Source organism: Oncorhynchus clarkii, chromosome 19 (genome assembly GCF_045791955.1).
Source record: "Oncorhynchus clarkii lewisi isolate Uvic-CL-2024 chromosome 19, UVic_Ocla_1.0, whole genome shotgun sequence".
Taxonomy (NCBI): Eukaryota; Metazoa; Chordata; class Actinopteri; order Salmoniformes; family Salmonidae; genus Oncorhynchus; species Oncorhynchus clarkii.
In genome coordinates this window covers 7410116-7436104 of record NC_092165.1, presented here as the reverse complement: position 1 = coordinate 7436104, position 25989 = coordinate 7410116, and the positions used below count along the sequence as shown (strand labels likewise).

Here is a 25989-nt window from a genome sequence, read left to right as displayed (position 1 = left end):
ATGTCCAATCAATTGCATTCCCAAAAGACTCCAATGAAGTTGTAGAAACATCTCAACAATGAACAATGGAAACAGGATGCACCAGAGCTCAATTTTGAGTAAATAAGGTGTCTGTGTTCTAATTTTTAATACATTTATAAACATTTCTAAAAACTTGTTTGTGCTTTGTCATTATAGGGGTATTGTGTGTAGATTGACGAGGAAAACAATTATAGAATAAGGCTGTAATGTAACAAAATGTGGAAAAGGGGTCTGAATACTTTCCGAATGCACTGTAATGGGACAGATAAGGACAGATAAGCATTTCATGATCACACAATCGTTCTGTACTCACAAAGCAAGGATGACAATTCAGACTTACAGACGTTATATGGCTTGTGGGACCAGTAGTTTGTCAAGAAATAATGTCGACATCCTCCACAGAGAATTGAGATACAACTGTAACTGGTGCACTTGGTCTTGTATAAGTCACTGAACATGGCGACAATGTACACACCACAACCGGGACTGTGTCCCAAATAGCACCCTATCCTCTTTAAAGGGCACTGCTTTTGACCAGGGTACATAGGGCATTGGTCCATTGTACTGCACTATAGAAGGAATAGGGTGTCATTTGGGATGCTTCCCATGCAGGAACTTCTTTGTTTTTAAGCACCGCTCTAACGAAGAGAGAAACCAGTTCGAGACCTGTTACAACACCACTGAACTGGAGCAAGACAGAGACCAGCCAGATACCAGTAGTGGTATCATTGAACTGTGTACTGTTGCATCCCTCGTTAAAGGAAGCGGGTTCTTTCTAGATATTGCAAAGAGAATCTCGACAGTATAAAGCATTTACATCATGAAGACTGTTCATTTCAAACATGACAGCAGATACAGATAAAATCGGACACGATGGGTAGATTAACAAGATGTTTATCTTTCATTTGCTGTTTTGAACTTATAAATATACCTAAAAAATATTTTTGAATTTCCAGCGCTGCCTTTTCAGCAGAATGTTGGGGGGTTCTGTTAGCGGAACCTGTGTCCTAGACAGGTTATTAAGGGTGTGTACTGGAGGCGAAGTCAGGTGTATGAGAGTAGATGTAGTGAGCAGGCACACTTTTTATTCCGGTCCACAAAAGTACATAAATGTGCCCAAACACGGAACATAGACAATAAGTATGGCGCGTAACAATACCCACATAACATAAATACAATTTCACACAAAGACATGGAGGGGAACAGAGGACTAAATACATGCAGTGTGATTAGGGAATGAAAACCAGGTGTGTATTGAACAAGACGAAACAAATGGAAATATGAAAAATGGAGCGGCGATGGCTAGAAAGCCGGTGACGTCGATCGCCAAATGCCGCCCGAACAAGGAGAGGAGCCGACTTCGGCGGAAGTCGTGACACAGATCACTTGGAGCATTGGCTACACGGCTGGAAATGGTTCAACTCAAAGTAATTAGTATCGAAGATTTGTTCTTATACTGTTGGAATCGTCCGTCTTTCTGCTGGAAAGTTCATCTGATCGTCTCTTTGCTTCCATGAAGTCTCTTGTGGTTAGAATGGATACGTCAGAGTACAATTCAGAAATGTTGTTATAGAATAGTTGTTTTGGCGGTTGTCGGTCCTCGCATCTCAGGTCGACAATTTCTAGTTGCAGACTAGTAATTAGTATCGAAGATTTGCTCTTATACTGTTGGTATCGATAGTATCGGAGTTTAACACCCATTACAACCTTAGCTTATACTGAGGTTTTTGTGGTCTCTACTCAAACCTTTGTCCTCTCGGTGACCGAGATACGCGTGGTCTGAAGTGGGTTTCTTCAGGTGGAGGATTTATTCGTAACAGTAGAAAAGGGCTGTCACATGAGCCAAATCATGTCTGGCTCATGGGACTTAGTTAAACTTTGAAGGGAATACAATTCTCTCGCATTAACGGTTCAACATCACCTTACATAATTTCACAATTAATTTAATCTTCATCATTCATTTTATAAATAAATTAGACGGAAACCTCATCACGGAGGCTCCTGTATAAACAGAGTTATGGTAATGTGGCTGCATTGTCTTTCATAAGGTCACAACATGAAACAAAACGGACCGGGTCGTAGCGGGCTACTCCACCGACCGTTTACACATTCTCCAAAGTATGGATATTGTTCAGTTCTCAAGTTCTGTGATGTAGAAGTTCCTTTATTCTATGCATGGCCATGAGGAGAGAGTCTCCTCTAGGAATTTACAACCTGAGTTAAAACCTGTTTGGGCTAGGGGGCAGCATTTTCACTTTTGGAGAGTAAACTGCCTGCTACTCAGTCCAACATGCTAATATATACATGTTATTAGTAGCATTGGATAGAAAACACTCTGAAGTTTCTAAAACTGTATGAATGATATCTGTGAGTATAACAGAACTCACATGGCAGGCGAAAACCTGAGAAAAATCCAACCAGGAAGTGGGAAATCTGAGGTTTGTAGTTTTTCAACTCTTTTCCTATCGAATACACAGTGTCTATGGGGTCATCTTGCACTTCCTAAGGCTTCCACTAGATGTCAACAGTCTTTAGAACTTTGTTTGAGGCTTCTACTATGAAGGGGGGCTGAATGAGAGGGGATTGAGCCAGGTTTCTGGCAGAGTGCCTTGAGCTCGTGACGCGCGCTCATGTGAAAGATAGCGCATGTACCATTGCTTTTCTACAGACAAAGGAATTCTCCAGTTGGAACATCATTCAAGATTTATGATAAAAACATCCTAAAGATTGATTCTATACTTCGTTTGACATGTTTCTACGACCTGTCATGTTTTATTTTACCTTTAAATATAACTTTAATATAACCTTTTGGACTTTTCGTCCGACGTTCGGCTGGACCTGCACGAGCGTTTGGAGATGTTTACCAAACGCTCTAACAAAAGGAGGTATTTGGACATAAATGATGAACTTAATCGAACAAATCAAACATTTATCATGGAACTGGGATTCCTGGGAGTGCATTCATATGAAGATCATCAAAGGTGTGTGAATATTTATAATGCTATTTCTGACTTCTGTTGACCATACAAAATGGCGGATATTTGTTTGGCTGTTTTGGTTCCCTGAGCGCTGTACTCAGATTATTGCATGGTATGCTTTTTCCGTAAAGTTTTTTTATAATCTGACACAGCGGTTGCATTAAGGAGAAGTGTATCTATATTTCCATGCATAATAGTAATCTTTTATCAATGTTTATTATGAGTATTTCTGTAAATTGATGTGACTCTCTGCAAAATCACTGCATGTTTTGGAACTACTGAACATAACACGCCAATGTAAAATTAGATTTTTGCATATAAATATGCACTTTATCGAACAAAACATACATATATTGTGTAACATGAAGTCCTATGAGTGTCATCTGATGAAGATCATAACAGGTTAGTGATTCATTTTTTATCTATTTCTGATTTTTGTGACCTCTCTTTGGCTGGAAAAATGGCTGTGTTTTACTGTTACTTGGTGGTGACCTAACATAATCGTTTGCTGTGCTTTCGCTGTAAAGCCTTTTTGAAATCGGACACTGTGGTTGGATTAAGGAGAATTCTGTCTTTAAAATGGTGCCCAATACTTGTATGTTTGAGAAATTTGAATTATGAGATTTCTGTTGTTTGAATTTGGCACCTTGCAATTTCACAGGCTGTTGGCGAGGGGTACCCCGTTCCCCGACTGGATAACTGAACGTGGGTGTAGGAGGGAGGGAGAGAAAGGGAGAGAGAGGTGGATGGTACTCGCTATACCCAAAGAGGGCCACATCATGACATAAGGCAGGTTCTCAACAGACGTCACTGGCCACAACGTCGCCTATGGGCACAAACCCACCATCGCTTGACCAGATTGTACGGTCCTGAGACACTCCTTTGGTTATCTTTGGTCTCTTTGTTGCCCCTCTGATTAATGCTCTCCTTACCTGGTCCATGAATTTTGGTGGGTGGCCCTCTCTTGGCAGGTTTGTTGTGGTGTCATATTCTTTCCATTTTTTAATAATGGATTTAATGGTGCTCCGTGGGATGTTCAAAGTTTCAGGTACAATTTTTTTGTTGATCTGTACTTCTCCACAACTTTGTTCCTGACCTGTTTGGAGAGGTCCTTGGTCTTCATGGTGCATCTTGCTTTGTGTTGCCCTTTGCTTAGTGGTGTTGCAGACTCTGGGGCCTTTCAGAACAGATGTGTATATAAACTGAGATCATGTGACATATCATGTGGCACAAAGATTGCACACAGGTAGACTGCAGTACTTAATGCATGCACCACTTTTCTGTTTTTTATTTCTTTGAAACAAGTACTTTTTTTCATTTCACTTCACCAATTTGGACTATTTTGTGTATGTCCATTACATGAAATCCAAATAAAAACCATTTCAATCACAGGTTGTAATTCAACAAAACAGGAAAAACACCAAAGGGGATGAATACTTTTGCAAGGCACTGTATAACATGAATTAACTGATATGTGACATGAGGGAGAGGTCAGAGAGAGAGGGAGGGAGGAGACAGGGAGGGAGGAGACAGGGAGGGAGGAGAGAGGGGAGGGAGGAGACAGGGAGGGAGGGAGGGAGGGAGGGAGGGAGGGAGGGAGGGAGGGAGGGAGGGAGGGAGGGAGGGAGGGAGGGAGGGAGGGAGGGAGGGAGGGAGGGAGGGAGGGAGAAAGCAAGGGAGAGAAGAATGACCTGATATGTGACAAGAATTCATGCTAAAATTAAAGCTCTGCCCCACCTGACCTGAATGACGGGTCGCCGCTGCCTGTCCTTGAATCCTTCTGAAAACACATTGGAGGAGAACTTCTGAGGGGAGGGACCTTGGATATTCTCTCCCAATGCGTGTTGAGAATGAGGCGAGCGGTGGTTTCCAATATTCAACATTTTCTCCAGAAGTGTGCGCTTGTTCACTTCCCTTTATGGATTTGATAGGAAATCACCAGTATATGGGATTTCCCTCTAGCCCACATGCCTACACCGACCCAAGGCTTTTAGATTTATGGGAAATAGTGGATGAGCGTACACTTCAGCAGAAAGAAGAGATTATTGGAACGCAACCCAGAATCTGAATATCTGAAAACCAATATGGTGGACGCTGTGTGTGTGTTGTCGCTTGGTACTGAAAGAGAGGTCGGCGTTTTGGCCAACTTGAACGATGCACTGTGCAACCACATGATGCGCTGGATTTGTGAGAAATTACAGAAATATCTACATATAGGTCAAATCCACAACTTGTTTAAATGTGTTAATTATATTATCATCTACAACTGTTTGTTGTACATTAACATTTTCCCTAAAATTTGGGGGATGCGGGACAACTTCCGGTTAAACTGGAGGGCGTGTAATTCAAATAAATTCTAAGAGTTAATATAGATGTTAAACATTTAGGTACATATAAGTGTCTTATGTTAGCTGAAAGCTTAATTAATGTGGTCAGTGTGAAAACGATGATTGATATCAGACCAGAAATATTGTTAGTAAGACTAGCTAAGCATTGGCACCAAGTGTAGAGTTTGCACATGTTTTTTCAGATTAGGGGATAAGAGTCCGAAAGCAAAGCTAAAACATTTACATATTACCTTAATGTTTTCTTCTTTCTGTTAACCTAAGTTTAAATGTTAATGTGTTATAGTCTCTATGGCCACTGCACAGAACACAGCATCCTCACAATGTTGATTTTATTGAAGCAATGCCATGTCATAGTTTAGAAACAAACTGTATGATTACCTTTCTAACTGACTCCTAATGGTAATATCTACTGTATGATAACCTTTCTAACTGCCTCCTAATGGTAATATCTACTGTATGATAACCTTTCTAACTGACTCCTAATGGTAATACCTACTGTATGATTACCTTTCTAACTGACTCCTAATGGTAATACCTACTGTATGATTACCTTTCTAACTGCCTCCTAATAGTAATATCTACTGTATGATAACCTTTCTAACTGACTCCTAATGGTAATACCTACTGTATGATTACCTTTCTAACTGACTCCTAATAGTAATATCTACTGTATGATAACCTTTCTAACTGACTCCTAATGGTAATATCTACTGTATGATAACCTTTCTAACTGACTCCTAATGGTAATACCTACTGTATGATAACCTTTCTAACTGCCTCCTAATAGTAATATCTACTGTATGATAACCTTTCTAACTGACTCCTAATGGTAATACCTACTGTATGATTACCTTTCTAACTGACTCCTAATGGTAATACCTACTGTATGATTACCTTTCTAACTGACTCCTAATGGTAATATCTACTGTATGATAACCTTTCTAACTGACTCCTAATGGTAATATCTACTGTATGATTACCTTTCTAACTGACTCCTAATGGTAATACCTACTGTATCATTACCTTTCTAACTGCCTCCTAATAGTAATATCTACTGTATGATTACCTTTCTAACTGCCTCCTAATAGTAATATCTACTGTATGATTACCTTTCTAACTGCCTCCTAATAGTAATATCTACTGTATGATAACCTTTCTAACTGACTCCTAATGGTAATACCTACTGTATGATTACCTTTCTAACTGACTCCTAATGGTAATACCTACTGTATCATTACCTTTCTAACTGCCTCCTAATAGTAATATCTACTGTATGATAACCTTTCTAACTGACTCCTAATGGTAATACCTACTGTATGATTACCTTTCTAACTGACTCCTAATGGTAATATCTACTGTATGATAACCTTTCTAACTGACTCCTAATGGTAATATCTACTGTATGATTCTAACTTCAGTGACTAGTAGTTGAGTAGTTGCTCTGATGTGGATCTCCACCAGATTCCTCTCTGATCTCTGTCTGTTGTCCACTACGGTTGATATCATTTTTTAAGTATCCAATCACCTTCAATCAGGAAGTTATACATTACAGGATATTCTAAACACAGTGATATAACATGATAGCTGTCTTCATCTTTATCAGAAAAGGGGAACTTCAAAGGTGTGTCTGTGTGTGTGTTTGCCTGCGTGCAGCATGTATCCTCTCAGTACTCTTCTGCCTTCTGTCTGTGTCCAACTGCAAGTCACATTGTTTTAACAATCCAATCACATTCAATCAGGAAGCTGGTAAACCTGATAGGTTCCTTTCCTACTTAATCTGAGCCTTAGTTCATCTTCTTACTGAAGTGATTCATGCTAATAATTGATTATGAAAAAAAGAAGAAGCCTATGGCAAATCACATAACATGTTTCTATTTAAAACAATGAATACAATCATTTTACAGATGACAGTATGTCTACACACTGTTTAACTAGAGAGAGATGCATTAGCACTGTAGCAATGCTATATAATGAGCTACTGTATAACTCTTCAAAAATCCAGTTATGTTGAGAGGTAAATGGTATGTCATAATATTTATATACAGGCTCAGAATACCCAATATTACCATCAGCACAGTCCTAGTTATATCTTGGTACACCACCATTATCAGGTTGTTTTGGCCCTCAGTGCAGTACCAGCAGTGTGTTGGTGTGTCTTAGAGAGAGAGAGAATGAAGTTGTGTGCACTGTAGGGTGCTGTATGTGTGCGCGTCCTCCCACCAGCCTCCTCTGTTGTCATGGTGATGTTAAACCACTTTCTCACAGATCCAGTAACGATTGAGTAAACATGACTGGTCATTCCATGCCTTTACAGGAAGCCAGGTTTCTGTGTTCAGTTCAACACAGTCCTCCTCCCCATATTTTGGGTCATCACGACCATTATCAGGTTGCTGTGAGTACCAGTAACTACAGGATAAACAAGACAGAGAAAATAAAAAAATAAAAATGGGATTTTGTCACATGCGCGAAATACAATAGGTTTACACTTTACCATGAAATGCTTAGTTACGGGTCCTTCCCCAAAAAATGCAAAGTTAAGCAGTAAAAAATATATTAATTAAACATTTACTATATAAAAAAAATGAAAATATTACCACAAAATAAAAAGTGACTTGGCAATCAGGATAGGTAATACACAGAGTAGCACAGTGAGTGTGAAAGAGTGTAAAATACTGTGAAAGTGTGTGTGGACGTGTTAAATGCTATTTCTTTGGAGTTTAGGGTTAAGGTTAGAATTAGTGTTAGGATTAGAATTACATTAAGGGTTAGGAGCTATGGTTAGTTATAGGGTTATGGTTAGGTTTAGAGTTAGTTTTAGGGTTATGGTAAGGAGCTAGAGTTAGATTTAGGAGCTAGGCGTAGTTTTATGGTCATGGTTAGGGTTGGGTAAGGTGCTAGGGTTAGGTTTAGGAGCTAGGGTTAGTTTTGGGGTTATGGTTAGGGTTAGGGTAAGGCGCTAGGCTTAGTTTTAGGAGCTAGGGTTAGTTTTAGGGTTAGGGTAAGGAGCTAGGGTTAGGTTTAGGAGCTAGACTTAGTTTTAGGGTTATGGTTGGGCTAGGTTTAGAGTAAGAGTACGGGTTAGGGTTAGGGGTTAGGGAAAATAATATTTTGAAAGGGACTGAATTGTCGCGTCAATATACATGTGTTGTGTGTACATGTATGTGTGTGTTTGAGTATCAGTGTAAGTATGTGTGAGTGTGTGGGTAGAGTCTAGTGAGTGTGTGGGTAGAGTCTAGTGAATGTGTGTGTATAGAGTCTAGTGAGTGTGTGGGTAGAGTCTAGGGAGTGTGTGGGTAGAGAGTGAGTGTGTGTGTGAGTGTGTGGGTAGAGTCTAGTGAATGTGTGTGTATAGAGTCTAGTGAGTGTGTGGGTAGAGTCTAGGGAGTGTGTGGGTAGAGTCTAGTGAGTGTGAGGGTAGAGTCTAGTGAGTGTGTGGGTAGAGTCTAGTGAGTGTGTGGGTAGAGTCTAGTGAGTGTGTGGGTAGAGTCTAGTGAGTGTGTGGGTAGAGTCTAGTGAGTGTGTGGGTAGAGTCTAGTGAGTGTGAGGGTAGAGTCTACTGAGCGTGTGGGTAGAGTATAGGGAGTGTGTGGGTAGAGTCTAGTGAGTGTGAGGGTAGAGTCTAGGGAGTGTGTGGGTAGAGTCTAGTGAGTGTGTGGGTAGAGTCTAGTGAGTGTGTGGGTAGAGTCTAGTGAGTGTGTGGGTAGAGTCTAGTGAGTGTGTGGGTAGAGTCTAGTGAATGTGTGGGTAGAGTCTAGTGAGTGTGTGGGTAGAGTCTAGTGAGTGTGTGTGTATAGAGTCTAGTGAGTGTGTGGGTAGAGTCTAGTGAGCGTGTGGGTAGAGTAAAGGGAGTGTGTGGGTAGAGTCTAGTGAGTGTGAGGGTAGAGTCTAGGGAGTGTGTGGGTAGAGTCTAGTGAGTGTGTGGGTAGAGTCTGAGTGTGTGGGTAGAGTCTAGTGAATGTGTGGGTAGAGTCTAGTGAGTGTGTGGGTAGAGTCTAGTGAGTGTGTGTGTATAGAGTCTAGTGAGAATGTGTGGGTAGAGTCTAGTGAGTGTGTGGGTAGAGTCTAGTGAGTGTGTGTGTATAGAGTCTAGTGAGTGTGTGGGTAGAGTCTAGTGAGTGTGTGGGTAGAGTCTAGTGAGTGTGTGTGTATAGAGTCTAGTGAATGTGTGGGTAGAGTCTAGTGAGTGTGTGGGTAGAGTCTAGTGAGTGTGTGGGTAGAGTCTAGTGAATGTGTGGGTAGAGTCTAGTGAGTGTGTGGGTAGAGTCTAGTGAGTGTGTGGGTAGAGTCTAGTGAATGTGTGGGTAGAGTCTAGTGAGTGTGTGGGTAGAGTCTAGGGAGTGTGTGGGTAGAGTCTAGTGAGTGTGTGGGTAGAGTCTAGTGAGTGTGTGGGTAGAGTCTAGTGAGTGTGTGGGTAGAGTCTAGTGAGTGTGTGGGTAGAGTCTAGTGAGTGTGTGGGTAGAGTCTAGTGAGTGTGTGGGTAGAGTCTAGTGAGTGTGTGGGTAGAGTCTAGTGAGTGTGTGGGTAGAGTCTAGTGAATGTGTGGGTAGAGTCTAGTGAGTGTGTGGGTAGAGTCTAGTGAGCGTGTGGGTAGAGTATAGAGGAGTGTGTGGGTAGAGTCTAGTGAGTGTGTGGGAGGTAGAGTCGTGTGGGTAGAGTATAGGGAGTGTGTGGGTAGAGTCTAGTGAGTGTGAGGGTAGAGTCTAGGGAGTGTGTGGGTAGAGTCTAGTGAGTGTGTGGGTAGAGTCTAGTGAGTGTGTGGGTAGAGTCTAGGGAGTGTGTGGGTAGAGTCTAGTGAGTGTGTGGGTAGAGTCTAGTGAGTGTGTGGGTAGAGTCTAGTGAGTGTGTGTTTAGAGTCTAGTGAGTGTGTGGGTAGAGTCTAGTGAGCGTGTGGGTAGAGTATAGGGAGTGTGTGGGTAGAGTCTAGTGAGTGTGAGGGTAGAGTCTAGGGAGTGTGTGGGTAGAGTCTAGTGAGTGTGTGGGTAGAGTCTAGTGAGTGTGTGGGTAGAGTCTAGTGAGTGTGTGGGTAGAGTCTAGTGAGTGTGTGGGTAGAGTCTAGTGAATGTGTGGGTAGAGTCTAGTGAGTGTGTGGGTAGAGTCTAGTGAGTGTGTGTGTATAGAGTCTAGTGAGTGTGTGGGTAGAGTCTAGTGAGTGTGTGGGTAGAGTCTAGTGAGTGTGTGTGTATAGAGTCTAGTGAATGTGTGGGTAGAGTCTAGTGAGTGTGTGGGTAGAGTCTAGTGAGTGTGAGGGTAGAGTCTAGTGAGTGTGTGGGTAGAGTCTAGTGAGTGTGTGGGTAGAGTCTAGTGAGTGTGTGGGTATAGAGTCTAGTGAGTGTGTGGGTAGAGTCTAGTGAGTGTGTGGGTAGAGTCTAGTGAGTGTGAGGGTAGAGTCTAGTGAGCGTGTGGGTAGAGTATAGGGAGTGTGTGGGTAGAGTCTAGTGAGTGTGTGGGTAGAGTCTAGTGAGTGTGTGGGTAGAGTCTAGTGAGTGTGTGGGTAGAGTCTAGTGAATGTGTGGGTAGAGTCTAGTGAGTGTGTGGGTAGAGTCTAGTGAGTGTGTGTGTATAGAGTCTAGTGAGTGTGTGGGTAGAGTCTAGTGAGCGTGTGGGTAGAGTATAGGGAGTGTGTGGGTAGAGTCTAGTGAGTGTGAGGGTAGAGTCTAGGGAGTGTGTGGGTAGAGTCTAGTGAGTGTGTGGGTAGAGTCTAGTGAGTGTGTGGGTAGAGTCTAGTGAGTGTGTGGGTAGAGTCTAGTGAGTGTGTGGGTAGAGTCTAGTGAATGTGTGGGTAGAGTCTAGTGAGTGTGTGGGTAGAGTCTAGTGAGTGTGTGTGTATAGAGTCTAGTGAGTGTGTGGGTAGAGTCTAGTGAGTGTGTGGGTAGAGTCTAGTGAGTGTGTGTGTATAGAGTCTAGTGAATGTGTGGGTAGAGTCTAGTGAGTGTGTGGGTAGAGTCTAGTGAGTGTGTGGGTAGAGTCTAGTTAATGTGTGGGTAGAGTCTAGTGAGTGTGTGGGTAGAGTCTAGTGAGTGTGTGGGTAGAGTCTAGTGAATGTGTGGGTAGAGTCTAGTGAGTGTGTGGGTAGAGTCTAGGGAGTGTGTGGGTAGAGTCTAGTGAATGTGTGGGTAGAGTCTAGTGAGTGTGTGGGTAGAGTCTAGTGAGTGTGTGGGTAGAGTCTAGTGAGTGTGTGGGTAGAGTCTAGTGAGTGTGTGGGTAGAGTCTAGTGAGTGTGTGGGTAGAGTCTAGTGAATGTGTGGGTAGAGTCTAGTGAGTGTGTGGGTAGAGTCTAGTGAGCGTGTGGGTAGAGTATAGGGAGTGTGTGGGTAGAGTCTAGTGAGTGTGAGGGTAGAGTCTAGGGAGTGTGTGGGTAGAGTCTAGTGAGTGTGTGGGTAGAGTCTAGTGAGTGTGTGGGTAGAGTCTAGGGAGTGTGTGGGTAGAGTCTAGTGAGTGTGTGGGTAGAGTCTAGTGAGTGTGTGGTTAGAGTCTAGTGAGTATGTGTATAGAGTCTAGTGAGTGTGTGGGTAGAGTCTAGTGAGCGTGTGGGTAGAGTATAGGGAGTGTGTGGGTAGAGTCTAGTGAGTGTGAGGGTAGAGTCTAGGGAGTGTGTGGGTAGAGTCTAGTGAGTGTGTGGGTAGAGTCTAGTGAGTGTGTGGGTAGAGTCTAGTGAGTGTGTGGGTAGAGTCTAGTGAGTGTGTGGGTAGAGTCTAGTGAATGTGTGGGTAGAGTCTAGTGAGTGTGTGGGTAGAGTCTAGTGAGTGTGTGTGTATAGAGTCTAGTGAGTGTGTGGGTAGAGTCTAGTGAGTGTGTGGGTAGAGTCTAGTGAGTGTGTGTATAGAGTCTAGTGAATGTGTGGGTAGAGTCTAGTGAGTGTGTGGGTAGAGTCTAGTGAGTGTGTGGGTAGAGTCTAGTGAATGTGTGGGTAGAGTCTAGTGAGTGTGTGGGTAGAGTCTAGTGAGTGTGTGGGTAGAGTCTAGTGAATGTGTGGGTAGAGTCTAGTGAGTGTGTGGGTAGAGTCTAGGGAGTGTGTGGGTAGAGTCTAGTGAGTGTGTGGGTAGAGTCTAGTGAGTGTGTGGGTAGAGTCTAGGGAGTGTGTGGGTAGAGTCTAGTGAGTGTGTGGGTAGAGTCTAGTGAGTGTGTGGGTAGAGTCTAGTGAGTGTGTGGGTAGAGTCTAGTGAGTGTGCATAGAGTTAGTGTAAAAAAATATTTTTTAAAGGGGTCAATGTAAAAACAGACATGTTTTTTCAGCTTTAAATGGAGCACATACTTTTTTGGACTAAGATCCAACATTTTATTTGTATTTTTAAATGACATTTTAAGATATATCTTTAGTGCTTGTGGAATGACATCTTTGAACATGATTTGAAGCAACATGTAATTTGTTAAAGGTCTCTATCACACCTGGATGGTCAAATCTCACCTTGTAGTCATTGGATTATGAACAACACGGATAATCAGTCCTACTCATTACACTGAGGTCAGTGTTATTATAGAGCATTAGTCTCTTATCTTGGGGTGGTCAGTGATATTAGAGCAGTAGTCTGTCACCTTGGGATGATCAGTGTTATTATAGAGCAGTAGTCTCTTACCTTGGGGTGGTCAGTGGGGTGCCGTCCACCCATTTCCAGGTCCCCTCAGTAACAGAGTCAGTCAGACCAATCCAGGCTCTCTTATTGAAGCTTAAGAGAAACTCCTGTTGTTGAGAAAGATACTGAAATTGTCAACTATTATAGGCTACATGTGTTAAATACTGAAAGATACATTACTGACCAAGGCATGCTTGATTCACTCACTCACTCACTCACTCACTCACTCACTCACTCACTCACTCACCTGTTCCAAATCACTGTTTATGATCACCAGGTCTGCTCCTCTCTTCAGACAGTCCTTTCTGCTCTCCTTCCAGGTTTTAGTCTCAGTAGACAGGAAGTACCAACTGGATTCCAACTTAATCTGCCAGCCTTCAGGACAGGTTTGTTCTACAACACAAAAACATATATTTCCATCTTGTTATTCTGCACCTGTTCTTGTAGAATACGAACACTGCATATTAGATACTGTATGTGATGTTATGATCATTTATCAGGTAAACTCACTCAGATTTGAGAACTTTGTCATGACATCATCTCTTTCCTTCTGTAGCTGGTCTCTCTCTTCAGTCAGGATGTTGTAACTGGTCTGTAGCTGGTCTCTCTCTTTAGTCAGTGTGTTGTAACTGGTCTGTAGCAGGTCTTTCTCTACAGTCACATTGCCTCTGTTATCTGGAAAGTGTTGATACATTTCCAGTAAATCACAAAAGTGAGTACACCCTTCACATTTTTGTAAATATTTGAGTATATCTTTTCATGTGACAACACTGAAGAAATGACACGTTGCTACAATGTAAAGTAGTGAGTGTACAGCTTGTACAACAGTGTACATTTGCTGTCCCCTCAAAATAACTCAACAGCCATTAATGTCTAAACCGCTGGCAACAAAAGTGAGTTCACCCCTAAGTGAAAATAGTCCTGCTGCTATTCTTGAGCAAGCTCTGTACTGGTGATGCCCTGTTCCCGCAGCTGAATCAAATTTAGGAGACGGTCCCAGCGCTTGCTGGACTTAATTGGGTGTCCTGAAGCCTTCTTCACAACAGTTGAACCTCTCTTCTTGAAGTTATTGGTGATCCGATAAATGGTTGATTTAGGTGCAATCTTACTGGCAGCAATATCCTTGCCTGTGAAGCCCTTTTTGTGCAAATCAATGACGACGGCACATGTTTCCTTGCAGGTAACCATAGTTGGCAGAGGAAGAACAATGATTCCAAGCACCACCCTCCTTTTGAAGCTTCTAGTCTGTTATTTGAACTCAATCAGCATGACAGAGTGACATGCTGACATGATGTCAGCTGGTCCTTTTGTGGCAGGGATGAAATGCAGTGGAAATGTTTTTGGGGGGATTCAGTTAATTTGCATGGCAAAGAGGGATTTTTCAATTAATTGCAATTCATCTGATCACTCTTCATAACATTCTGGAGTATATGCGAATTGGGATCATACAAACTGAGGCAGCAGACTTTGTTAAAATTAATATTTGTGTCATTCTAATGTTTGTGTCATGTGTTATATAGCATCTATAAATGTATGTAATTCTTTAAAAAGGGTTCATAAACGTGTCATAACTGTGTGACAATATCACCCATGTCAAATATGACATAACCGCACTATTTTAAATATGATATAAACATGTGCTTTATAAATAGTGACATGCTGTGCTGAAGTATGAAACACGCTCTAAAGTTAAGTTATTTTCGATGACACCTAATCTCGTTCCCAGACACTTCCGCCCAAATGCTCGGAAGGTTGGGTAGATCAACGCATCACACTTGGCCTTCATTAGTTAGGTTAGGTTTAAAGTACATTTTAAGAAGAGAAATTAGGGTTTAGCCATAATTATGACTTTGTGGCTGTGTTAACTAGTGATGACCAGGGGGAAAGTATTTTCTAGCAACGGACATGGCCTAATGGCAAATATTTTACTCAGTTAGGTCACTTACATAGAATTCTATGGTCACTCCCAATAAAGGCCAACTTTGAATGGTTGATATCAAAGGCTTATACAGTGCATTCGGAAAGTATTCAGACACTTTGACTTTCTTACAGCCTTATCCTAAAATGTATTAAATTATTTTCTCCCCTCATCAACCTACACACAATACCCCATAATGACAAAGCAACACGTTTTTAGAAGTTTTTGAAACTTTATTAAAAATAAAAAACAGAAATATCATATATATTTACATAAGTATTCAGACCGTTTACTGGTTACTTTGTTGAAGCACCTTTGGCAGTGTTGAGACTTCTTGGGTATGATGCTACAGGCTTGGCACACCTGTGTTTGGGGAGTTCTCCCATTTTTCTCTGTAGATCCTCTCAAACTCTGTCAGGTTGGATGGGGAGCATCACTGCACAGCTATTTTCAAGTCTCTCCAGAGGTGTTCGATCGGGTTCAAGTCCGGGCTTTGGCTGGGCCACTGAAGGACATTCTGAGACTAGTCCCGAAGCCATTCCTGCGTTGTCTGTCATGTGCCTTTTACTGAGGAGTTGCTTTCGTCTCGCCACTCCACCATAAAGGCCTGATTGGTGAGTGCTGCCGAGATGGTTGTCCTTCTGGAAGGTTCTCCCATCTCCACAGAGGAAATCTGGAGCTCTGTCAGAGTGACCATTGGGTTCTTGGTCGCCTCTCTGACCAAGGCCCTTCTCCCCTGATTGCTCAGTTTGCCCAGGCGTCCAGGTCTAGGAAGAGTCTTGGTGTTTCCAAACTCCTTCCATTTAGGAATGATGGAGGCCACTGTGTTCTTGGGGCCCTTCAACGCTGCAAAAATGTCTTTGTACCCTTCCGCAGATCTGTGCCTCGACACAATCCTGTCTCAGAGCTCTATGGACAATTCCTTTGACCTCGTGGCTTGGTTTTTGCTCTGACATGCACTGTCTACTGTGGGTGTCACGACTCCCGCCGAAGTTGGCTCCCCTGCCTGTTCGGGCGGCGCTCGGCGGTCGTCGTCACCGATCCCTTTTTCCTTTTTCTGTTTGTTTCGTCTTAATAGTTGCACCTGTGTCTAATTGTGTTTTCCTGTTGCACCTGTGTCTAATTGTGTTTTCCTGATGTGCTTCCTTATTTAAGCCTTATTTAAGCCTAGTCTACCCGCCCTTGTTTTGTGCGGGATTAATTTTGTGTTATGTGTGGTGTCGTTGGGTGTGTTAGTGCTCCGGACCGGAAACCCTGTGTTTTGGGTTGGTCAGTGTTTTTCGCGCCCTGTGTTTAGGGCATTGCATTTTGGTGCCAAATTAAAGTGCACTTCTTCCCTTGAAACTCTCTGCTCTCTGCGCCTGATTCTTACCTCACACACTCCGTCCCGCGTGACAGTGGGACCTTATATCGACAGGTGTATGCCTTTCCAAATCATGTCCAATCAATTGAATTTACCACAAGTGGACTCCAATCAAGTTGTAGAAACATCTCAATGATGATCAATGGAAACAGGTTCCACCTGAGCTCAATTTCGAGTCTCATAGCAAAGATCTGAATACTGATGTAAATAATGTATATATGGTTTTATATATATATATATATATATATATATATATAGATTTGGAGAAAAAAATATTAGCCTGTGTTCCCTTTGTCATTATGCGGTATAGTGTGTAGATTGATTCAATATTTTCTTCTCCTCATCAATTTTAGAAAAAGGCTGTAACGTAACAAAATGTGGAAAAAGTGTAGGTGTCTGAATACTTCCAGAATGCACTGTAGACATGGTTTGTGTCCTCAAGTAGAGCTGATGCAGTTCTTTTGTTTTTGTTGTCACATTATTGGCAGTGCTTGACTTGGACTGAAATAGGTTCCGGTACGCAGTCCCAAATGGCACCCTATTCCCTACATAGTGCACTGTCATAAGTAATGTGCTAATAGGGTGTCATTTGGGCCTCACTCACAGAAAGCCAGTCTCAGGGAGATGTTGAGAATGACTTGTAGAACACACAGCACTCCTAAACACCCAGCAGCCAGCCTGTAGAGTCTTAGTCTGCTATCTGCAGAGAAACAGACACAGACACACCATCCTACATTATGATTACAAACAGAACAAACATCAAACACCCCCCCCCCCCCCCCCCCCCCCCCCCCCCCGATTTAGGGTTGGCAGCGAACGTTTGCTCAGGAGTGCTGTCATCTCAATTCTGATAAACAGGAAGCAACTTGATGAAGAAAATACCAAAATTACACAATATAGCTAAAGAATGACTTAAAGAGGATATCTGCGATTGCTGCTTACATTTTTGGGACTTTGAAATGTATAATATTTACCTATTCATTCTTTATGAATGTAACTTTTAAATGCCTCATGAGCTTAGTTTAACTATGTAACCCCATCAGGACCCAAAATATAAGCTTGTTCTACCATGGAATTGATAACAAACACTGTGTAATCTCAGATGGGTAAAACTATAATTTTGATCTCATGGATGGTCCGTCCTTGCATACATACTGTAGCTATGACTTACATACAGTACCAGACATACATACTGTAGTTCTGTCTATGAATTACATACAGTACAAGTCATACATAGCTCTGTCTATGAATTTGAGAGTGGTTACATTTCTGCAGCGTAATTGTTATTGAGAGTGGTTACGTTTCTTGAGGAAAAAATGGGCAGGTCACCAGGTGCACAGAGCCTGTTTCAGGTTACTAGACCCTCAGCTGTTTACCAAAAACAGTGGTGGGGTATCCGCTGTGTTGTTGTTTACATTTTTTATTTTCAATTGATCTTTTTAAATAGTTGTACATAGTTCCAATAACTGAAGTGAAAAAAAATATTGAATTGATGCATTTTAGTGTATGAGACCCCAGCAGGTTGTAAACCTCAGGCTCTGTACCAGCTGAACCACACAGAAGACAGAACAATAAAACATGTACAAGTGTTTTTCTATGATGTGCTATTAGTGTGTGTCCACGTGCCAGTATACGTGTGTGCGTTCGGTTTGTGCGCTCATACCTGTCTGCATCTGTGTGTGTGTGAGAGAGAGAAAGATCATTCTTTGTACCTGAGAGATGGGTCTCAGTCTTCACGCTCCTCGTTGCTCCGTTCCGGTTTTCTTCATTAACTTCTTTTAATTCAATCACCTGTTTGTTGATGTAGTCGGCCATCTTAACTAACCGTACCGAATATCAATGATTTCCCCAATCAATTTATTAATCAACTAATTCAGACTGTCTGACCTTTTATTGTGGTATATATGATTTTAACTTTTACTTATAGTATTATCTTACTAATGATTACCTTTCTAACTGACTCCTAATGGTAATATCTACTGTATGATTCTAACTTCAGTGACTAGTAGTTGAGTAGTTGCTCTGATATGCGTCTCTGTTGGTGTCTCTGTTGTCTGTCTGTGGTGCACTGCAGTTGAAAGAATCTTTTAAGTATCCAATCACTTTTAAGCAAGATGTCATATTTCGCAATAACTATATGTGACATTGTTCGTAAGGATGTGAAATTATGGCTCGCACTCCGTGACTCACAATCAATTAGGAAGCTGGTGGAACTCAGAGGACATTGTTCCTTTATTTATTAATCTGTGCCTTTGTTCTTATTATAAAAGTTATTTATAATAATTGATAATGAAAAAAATGTCATTGGAAGTCATATGACATGTTGCTAATAAAAAGAGGTAGAGAGAGAGAGATGTGTGCACAGTCTACAAGAAATGATACATAATGAACTGTACATTTTAACATTGACAACAGCTATTGAGTGATATATTCCTAATTTGTTTTGTGTGTGTGTGTGTGCGCATGCCTTTCTCTCCAACTTCTCGTTCGTACAGCCATTCTACCAACATATATGATCATTCTTCAGATACAGTAAAGAGTTCCTTCAACAGCAGTACCTACAAAGAGCCTTTTTCACAGATCCAGTACTGTGGATATGAACACTGATAGTCCCACCCTTCCACGTAGCCTGGTGACCAATAAAGTACCACCACACAGTTCTACACTGCACCACCATTAGGCTCTCCACTCCTCCAATACCTGCAGTAGAAACAACAGAGTTATATTGGCCACTCTCTCAGTATGAATAACACAGTTAGCCTGACCACTCTCTCAGAACCTAGAGTATGAACAACACAGAGGTAGACTGGCCACTCTCTCAGAACCTAGAGTATGAACAGCACAGAGTTAGACTGGCCACTCTCTCGGAACCTAGAGTATGAACAAACTGACAGACTGACCCTGTCACTAAACCGGTCCCTTTCTTTAGTCAGGGTAATGTAACGCTCCTCTAACTGGTCTCTCTCGTTTTGCAGCTGGTCACTCTTTCTCTAACTGTTCTCTCTCAGCTCAGTAACTGGTTTCGGTTCATCCGGGACTGGTATCTGTCTGTACACAGGTCAATGATACCTCTACTGGTATCTGTCTGTACACAGGTCAATGATACCTCTACTGGTATCTGTTTGGTCTCTGTCTTGCTCCAGACCAGTGGTGTTGTAACAGGCCTCTAAATGTTTTCTTTCTTCATTAGAACGGGCTAAAGAAAGAGAAGTTCCTGTGATGTGTTCCAAATGACACTATATTCCTTATATGGTGAGCTGATTTTGACCAAAGCCTTAAGTGCCCGTGTTAAAAGTAGTGTACTTTAAAGAGGATAGGATGATATTTGGGACACTGTGGTTGTGTTATTTTCATAATTTCTTTGTGTGTCAGCAATTTTGAAACACTGCTGGTCCCACAAATTATGTAACGTCTGTAAGTCCGAATTGTGATCCTTGCTTTGTGTGAACAGAACTATAGTGTGATAATAAAATACATATCTATCCTATCGGCCAGGGTTAAAGTAATCCACTATACATGGAATAGGGTCCCAAATGACACCCTAGATTTCCAAATGGCACGCTATCCCCTATATTTGTGTACTACGTTTGACCAGTGCACTAATGGAGTGTCATTTGGGACACAGGCTCACACACAGAAAGCCAGTCTCAGGGAGATGTTGAGAGTTACTTGTAGAACACACAGCACTCCTAAACACACAGCAGCTAGCCTGTAGAGACTTAGTCTTCCATCTGCAGAGGAACAGGCACACACACACACACACACACACACACACACACACACACACACACAGTTACAGAAACACACACACCATCATCCTACATCACTAATGATTATGATTAGAATTCTGAAAGCCAAACATTTCCATTGCGCCATTGGTTTTCTTTCGATTGAGGGTAGGCAGCAACAGTTTGCTCAAGCTTGTGGTCACCTCACATCAGATAAACAGGAAGCTACTGTATGAAGAAATTACCAAAATGACACAATATAGCCAAAGTATGATTTAAAGGGTCTATCTGTGATTGCTATATCACATTTTATTTTCTACTTTTAAATGAATAATATTTCCCCATTGATTCTTGTATGTGGCTTATTCTGTAAATGCCTCATGAGATACGTTTAACTTTCTAACCCCATCAGGACCCAAAATATAAGCTTGTTCTACCATGGAACTGTTAACAAACACTGTGAAGCCTCAGATTGTTGAAACTATCATTTTGAACTCGTGGAGGATCAGTCCTTGCATGCATAGTTCTGTCTCTGCATTTAAGAGTGGCTCCATTTTTCCAGCCCCGGCAGGGTGTACACTGTGCTGTTTAAAAATGTTATTTTCAATTAATCACATGTAAATAGTTCAAATTAGTTTCAATACCTGAAGTAAAACAATTTAATTGATACATTTTAGTGTATGTGACACTAGAAGGTTTTGAACACCATGCTCCACACCAACCCATACCAAACATATCTATATAGAGTACAGGGAACATAATCACTAGGTTGTAGTGCTGTTCCATTTCACTCTGGCCATTGTTGTGGGCCTGCCCTCCCCTCAACAGCCTCAAAAAGGCTATTTCATGTGGGGAGGGGTGGAGCGGCAGACACACGCATCTCGGCCATGCTCCCTCTAATCCACAATATGTTGATTGAGTGGAGGAAGCATGGTCGCTGTGTTGAGATGTGTGGGTTTGCTGTTACATTCTACTCCATTTATATATATATATATATATATATATACAGTATATCACAAAAGTAGGTACACCCCTCACATTTTTGTAAATATTTGAGTGTATCTTTTAATGTGACAACACTGAAGAATTGACACTTTGCTACAATGTAAAGTAGTGAGTGTACAGCTTGTATAATAGCGTAAATTTGCTGTCCCCTCAAAATAACTCCCTTTGACCGGATGTTGTCGACTACTCTATAATACCACTGACCACCCAAAGATAAGAGACTACTGCTCTAATAACACTGACCACCCCAAGATAAGAGACTACTGCTCTAATAACACTGACCACCCCAAGGTAAAAGACTACTGCTATATAATAACACTGACCACTCCAAGGTAAGAGACTACTGCTCTATAATAACACTGACCACCCCAAGGTAAAAGACTACTGCTCTATAATAACACTGACCACTCCAAGGTAAGAGAATACTGCTATATAATAACACTGACCACCCCAAGGTAAGAGACTACTGCTCTAATAACACTGACCACCCCAAGGTAAGAGACTACCGCTCTAATAACACTGACCACCCCAAGGTAAGAGACTACTGCTCTATAATAACACTGACCACCCCAAGGTAAGAGACTACTGCTCTATAATAACACTGACCACCCCAAGGTAAGAGACTAATGCTATATAATAACACTGACCACCCCAAGGTAAGAGACTACTGCTCTATAGTAACACTGACCACCCCAAGGTAAGTGACGACTGATCTATAATTACACTGACCACCCCAAGGTAAGAGACTACTGATCTATAATAACACTGACCACCCCAAGGTAAGAGACTACTGATCTATAATAACACTGACCACCCCAAGGTTAGAGACTACTGTTGTCACGTTCGCCGTAAGGAGGAGACCAAGGCGCAGCGTGGTAAGCGTAATTCTTCTTTAATTAATTATAGAAATAACACTAAACAAACTATCAAAAAAACTAACCGTGACGCTAATATGCGTCGTGCAGACAGGCAACTATACATAGACCAAGAACCCACAAAAGGACTTGGCAAAATGGCTCCCTGAATATGATCCGCAATCAGAGACAACGATAAACAGCTCCTAGATCTACAAAAAACCCTAGACAATACAAAAACTAACATACCCAACCTCGTCACACCCTGATCTAACCAAAATAATAAAGAAAACAAAGATAACTAAGGTCAGGGTGTGACAACAGCTCTAATAACACTGACCACTCCAAGGTTAGAGACTTCTGCTCTAATAACACTGACTACCCCCAAGGTAAGAGACTACTGCTCTAATAACACTGACCACCCCAAGGTAAGAGACTACTACTCTAATAACACTGACCACAGTGGAAGGAGTAGGACTGATTCTCTGTGTTGTTCATACTCTAGGTTTTGAGATAGTGGTCAGTCTAACTCTTTTGTTTCTACTGCAGGTATTGGAGGAGTGGAGAGCCTAATGGTGGTGAAGGTGAGAACTGTGTGGTGGTACCTTACTGGTCATCAGGCCAAGGAGAATGGTGGGACTATCAGTGTTCATATCCACACTACTGGATCTGTGAAAAAGGCTCTTCATCACACACACACACACAGAATCATGTACGCACACAAAACAAACTAGGTATATAATACTCAATACCTATTGTCAATCTTAAGATGTACAGTTAATTATGTAACATTTCTTGTAGACTGTACACAAGTCTCTCTCTCTTTCCCTCTTTTTATTAGCAACATGTCATGTGACTTTATTTTTTTATTTTTTTTCATAATCAATTATTATAAATCACTTTTCTAATAAGAACAAAGGCACAGATGAGTAAATAAAGGAACAATTTCTGAGGTCTACCAGCTTCCTGATTGAATGTGAGTCACGAAGTGCGAGCCATGATGTCACTTCCTTACAAACAATGTCACATATAGTTATTGCGGAATATAACATCTTGCTTGAAAGAGATTGCATACTTTAAACGTTCTTTCTACTGCAGTCGACCACAGACAGACAGAGACACCAATGGAGAGGCACATCAGACAACAACTTGTAATTGAAGTTAGAATCATACAGCAGATATTAGTCTGTTAGAAAGGTAATCATACAGTAGAAGTAAGTTAATACTATAAGTAAAAGTAAAAATCATATATACAATAAAAGGACAGACAGTCTGAATTAGTTGATTAATTGATTGGTTGGGGTCATCATTGATATCCGGTACGGTTAGTTAAGATGGCCGACTACGTCAACAAACAGGTGATTGAATTAAAATAAGTTAATCAAGAATACCAGAATAGAGCAACGAGGAGCGTGAAGACTGAGATCCATCTCTCAGGTACAAATAATTATCTTTCTCTCTCACACACACACACACACACACACAGATGCAGACAGGTATGAGCGCACAAACCGAAAGCACACATGTATGCTGGCACGTGGACACACACTAATAGCACATCATAGAAAAACACTTGTACATGTTTTATTGTTCTGTCTTCTGTGTGGTTCAGCTGGTACAGAGCCTGAGGTTTACAACCTGCTGGGGTCTCATACACTAAAATGCATCAATTCAATATTATTTTTTTCTTCAGTTGTTGGAACTATGTACAACTATTTAATAAGATCAATTGAAAATAATATTTTTAAACAACAGCACAGTGGATACCCCACCACTAAACAGCTGAGGGGCTGGTAACCTGAAACAGGCTCTGTGCACCTGGTGACCTGCCTGTTTTATCCGCTCAGAGAAACAGAAAAAAGAAATGTACGTTGCAGAAATGTAACCACTCTCAAATTAATAGACATAGTTATGTATGTAAGACTGGTACTGTATGTAATTCATAGACAGAACTACAGTATGTATGACTGGTACTGTATGTAATTCATAGACAGAACTATGTATGATTGGTACTGTATGTAATTCATAGACAGAGCTACAGTATGTATGACTGGTACTGTATGTAATTCATAGACAGAACTACAGTATATATGACTGGTACTGTATGTAATTCATAGACAGAACTACAGTATGTATGACTGGTACTATATGTAATTCATAGACAGAGCTACAGTATGTATGACTGGTACTGTATGTAATTCATAGACAGAACTACAGTATATATGACTGGTACTGTATGTAATTCATAGACAGAACTACAGTATATATGACTGGTACTGTATGTAACTCGTAGACAGAACTACAGTATATATGACTGGTACTGTATGTATTTCATAGACAGAACAACAGTATGTAAGACTGGTACTGTATGTAATTCATAGACATAACTATATATGACTGGTACTGTATGTAAGTCATAGACAGAACTATATATGACTGGTACTGTATGTAATTCATAGACAGAGCTACAGTATATATGACTGGTACTGTATGTAATTCATAGACAGAACTACAGTATTTAAGACTGGTACTGTATGTAATTCATAGACAGAACTACGGTATGTAAGACTGGTAATGTATGTAATTCATAGACAGAACTACAGTATGTATGACTGGTACTGTATGTAATTCATAGACAGAACTACAGTATATAAGACTGGTACTGTATGTAATTCATAGACAGAGCTATATATGACTGGTACTGTATGTAATTCATAGACAGAACTACAGTATGTAAGACTGGTAATGTATGTAATTCATAGACAGAACTATGTATGACTGGTACTGTATGTAATTGATAGACAGATCTACAGTATGTATGACTGGTCCTGTATGTAATTCATAGACATAGTTATGTATGTCTGGTACTGTATGTAATTCATAGTTACAGTATGTATGTCTGGTACTGTATGTAATTCATAGTTACGGTATGTATGTCTGGTACTGTATGTAATTCATAGCTATAGTATGTATTCAAGGACTGTCCATCCATGAGATCAAAATGATAGTTTTACCCATTTGAGTCTATACAGTGTTTGTTAACAGTTCTGTGGTAGAACAAGCTTATATTTTGGGTCCTGATGGGGTTACATAGTTAGACTAAGCTCATGAGGCATTTACAGTAGAAGTTATATTCATGAAGAATGAATAGGTAAATATTATACATTTCAAAATCCCAACAATGTAAGCAACAATCACAGATAGCCTCTTTACGTCTTGCTTTAGCTATATTGTGTAATTTTGGCTTCCTGTTTATCAGAATTGAGATGACAGCACTCTTGAGCAAACGTTCGCTGCCAACCCTAAATCCGGGGAGGGGGTTTGGTTGTCAGACTACTAGTCAGTAGAGATGTAGGATGTTGTATGTTGTTTATTCTGTTTGTAATCATAATGTAGGATGGTGTGTGTGTGTGTGTGTGTGTGTGTGTGTGTGTGTGTGTGTGTGTGTGTGTGTGTGTGTGTGTGTCTGTGTGTGTGTGTCTGTGTGTGTGTGTGTCTGCCTGTGTGTCTCTGCAGATGGAAGACTAAGACTCTACAGGCTGGCTGCTGTGTGTTTAGGAGTGCTGTGTGTTCTACAAGTAACTCTCAACATCTCCCTGAGACTGGCTTTCTGTGAGTGAGGCTTTGTCCCAACTGATACCCCACTATCACAGTACTTTTGATATTGCACTATATAGGGAACAGGGTGCCATTTGGGACTGCGTACCGGAACCTATTTCAGTCAAAGTCAAGCACTGCCAATAATGTGACAACAAAAACAAAAGAACTGCATCAGCTCTACTTGAGGACACAAACCATGTCTACAGTGCATTCTGGAAGTATTCAGACGTCCTCACATGTTGTTATGTTACAGACTTATTATAAAATTGATGAGGAGAAGAAAATATTGAATCAATCAACACACTATGACAATTCCGCATAATGACAAAGTGAAAACAGGTTAATAGAATATTTTCCAAATGTGTAAAAAAAAAAAAACATAAATACCTTATTTACATAAGTATTCAGACCCTTCGCTGTGAGACTCAAAATTGAGCTCAGGTGCATCCTGTTTCCATTGATCTTCCTTGAGATGCTTCTACAACTTGATTGGAATCCACCTGTGGTAAATTCAATTGATTGGACATGATTTGGAAAGGCACACACCTGTATATAGAATTTCTTACAGTTGACAGTGCATGTCAGAGCAAAAACCAAGCCATG

The 25989-nt window shown here is 41.1% G+C and overlaps 1 protein-coding gene across 1 annotated transcript; it reads right to left on the bottom strand.

Annotated features, from left to right (window-relative positions):
* Nucleotides 1-5662: 5662 nt before the first annotated feature.
* Nucleotides 5663-18292, bottom strand: LOC139374679 (CD209 antigen-like protein C). The gene is made up of 7 exons (XM_071115739.1): nucleotides 17912-18292; nucleotides 16804-16899; nucleotides 13429-13593; nucleotides 13166-13311; nucleotides 12922-13025; nucleotides 6543-7753; nucleotides 5663-5768 (listed from the first exon to the last, which is right to left on the bottom strand). Exons 1-6 carry the CDS (start codon nucleotides 18012-18014, stop codon nucleotides 7594-7596), a joined length of 774 nt encoding a protein of 257 aa, XP_070971840.1. The 5' UTR covers nucleotides 18015-18292; the 3' UTR covers nucleotides 5663-5768; nucleotides 6543-7593.
* Nucleotides 18293-25989: the final 7697 nt, after the last annotated feature.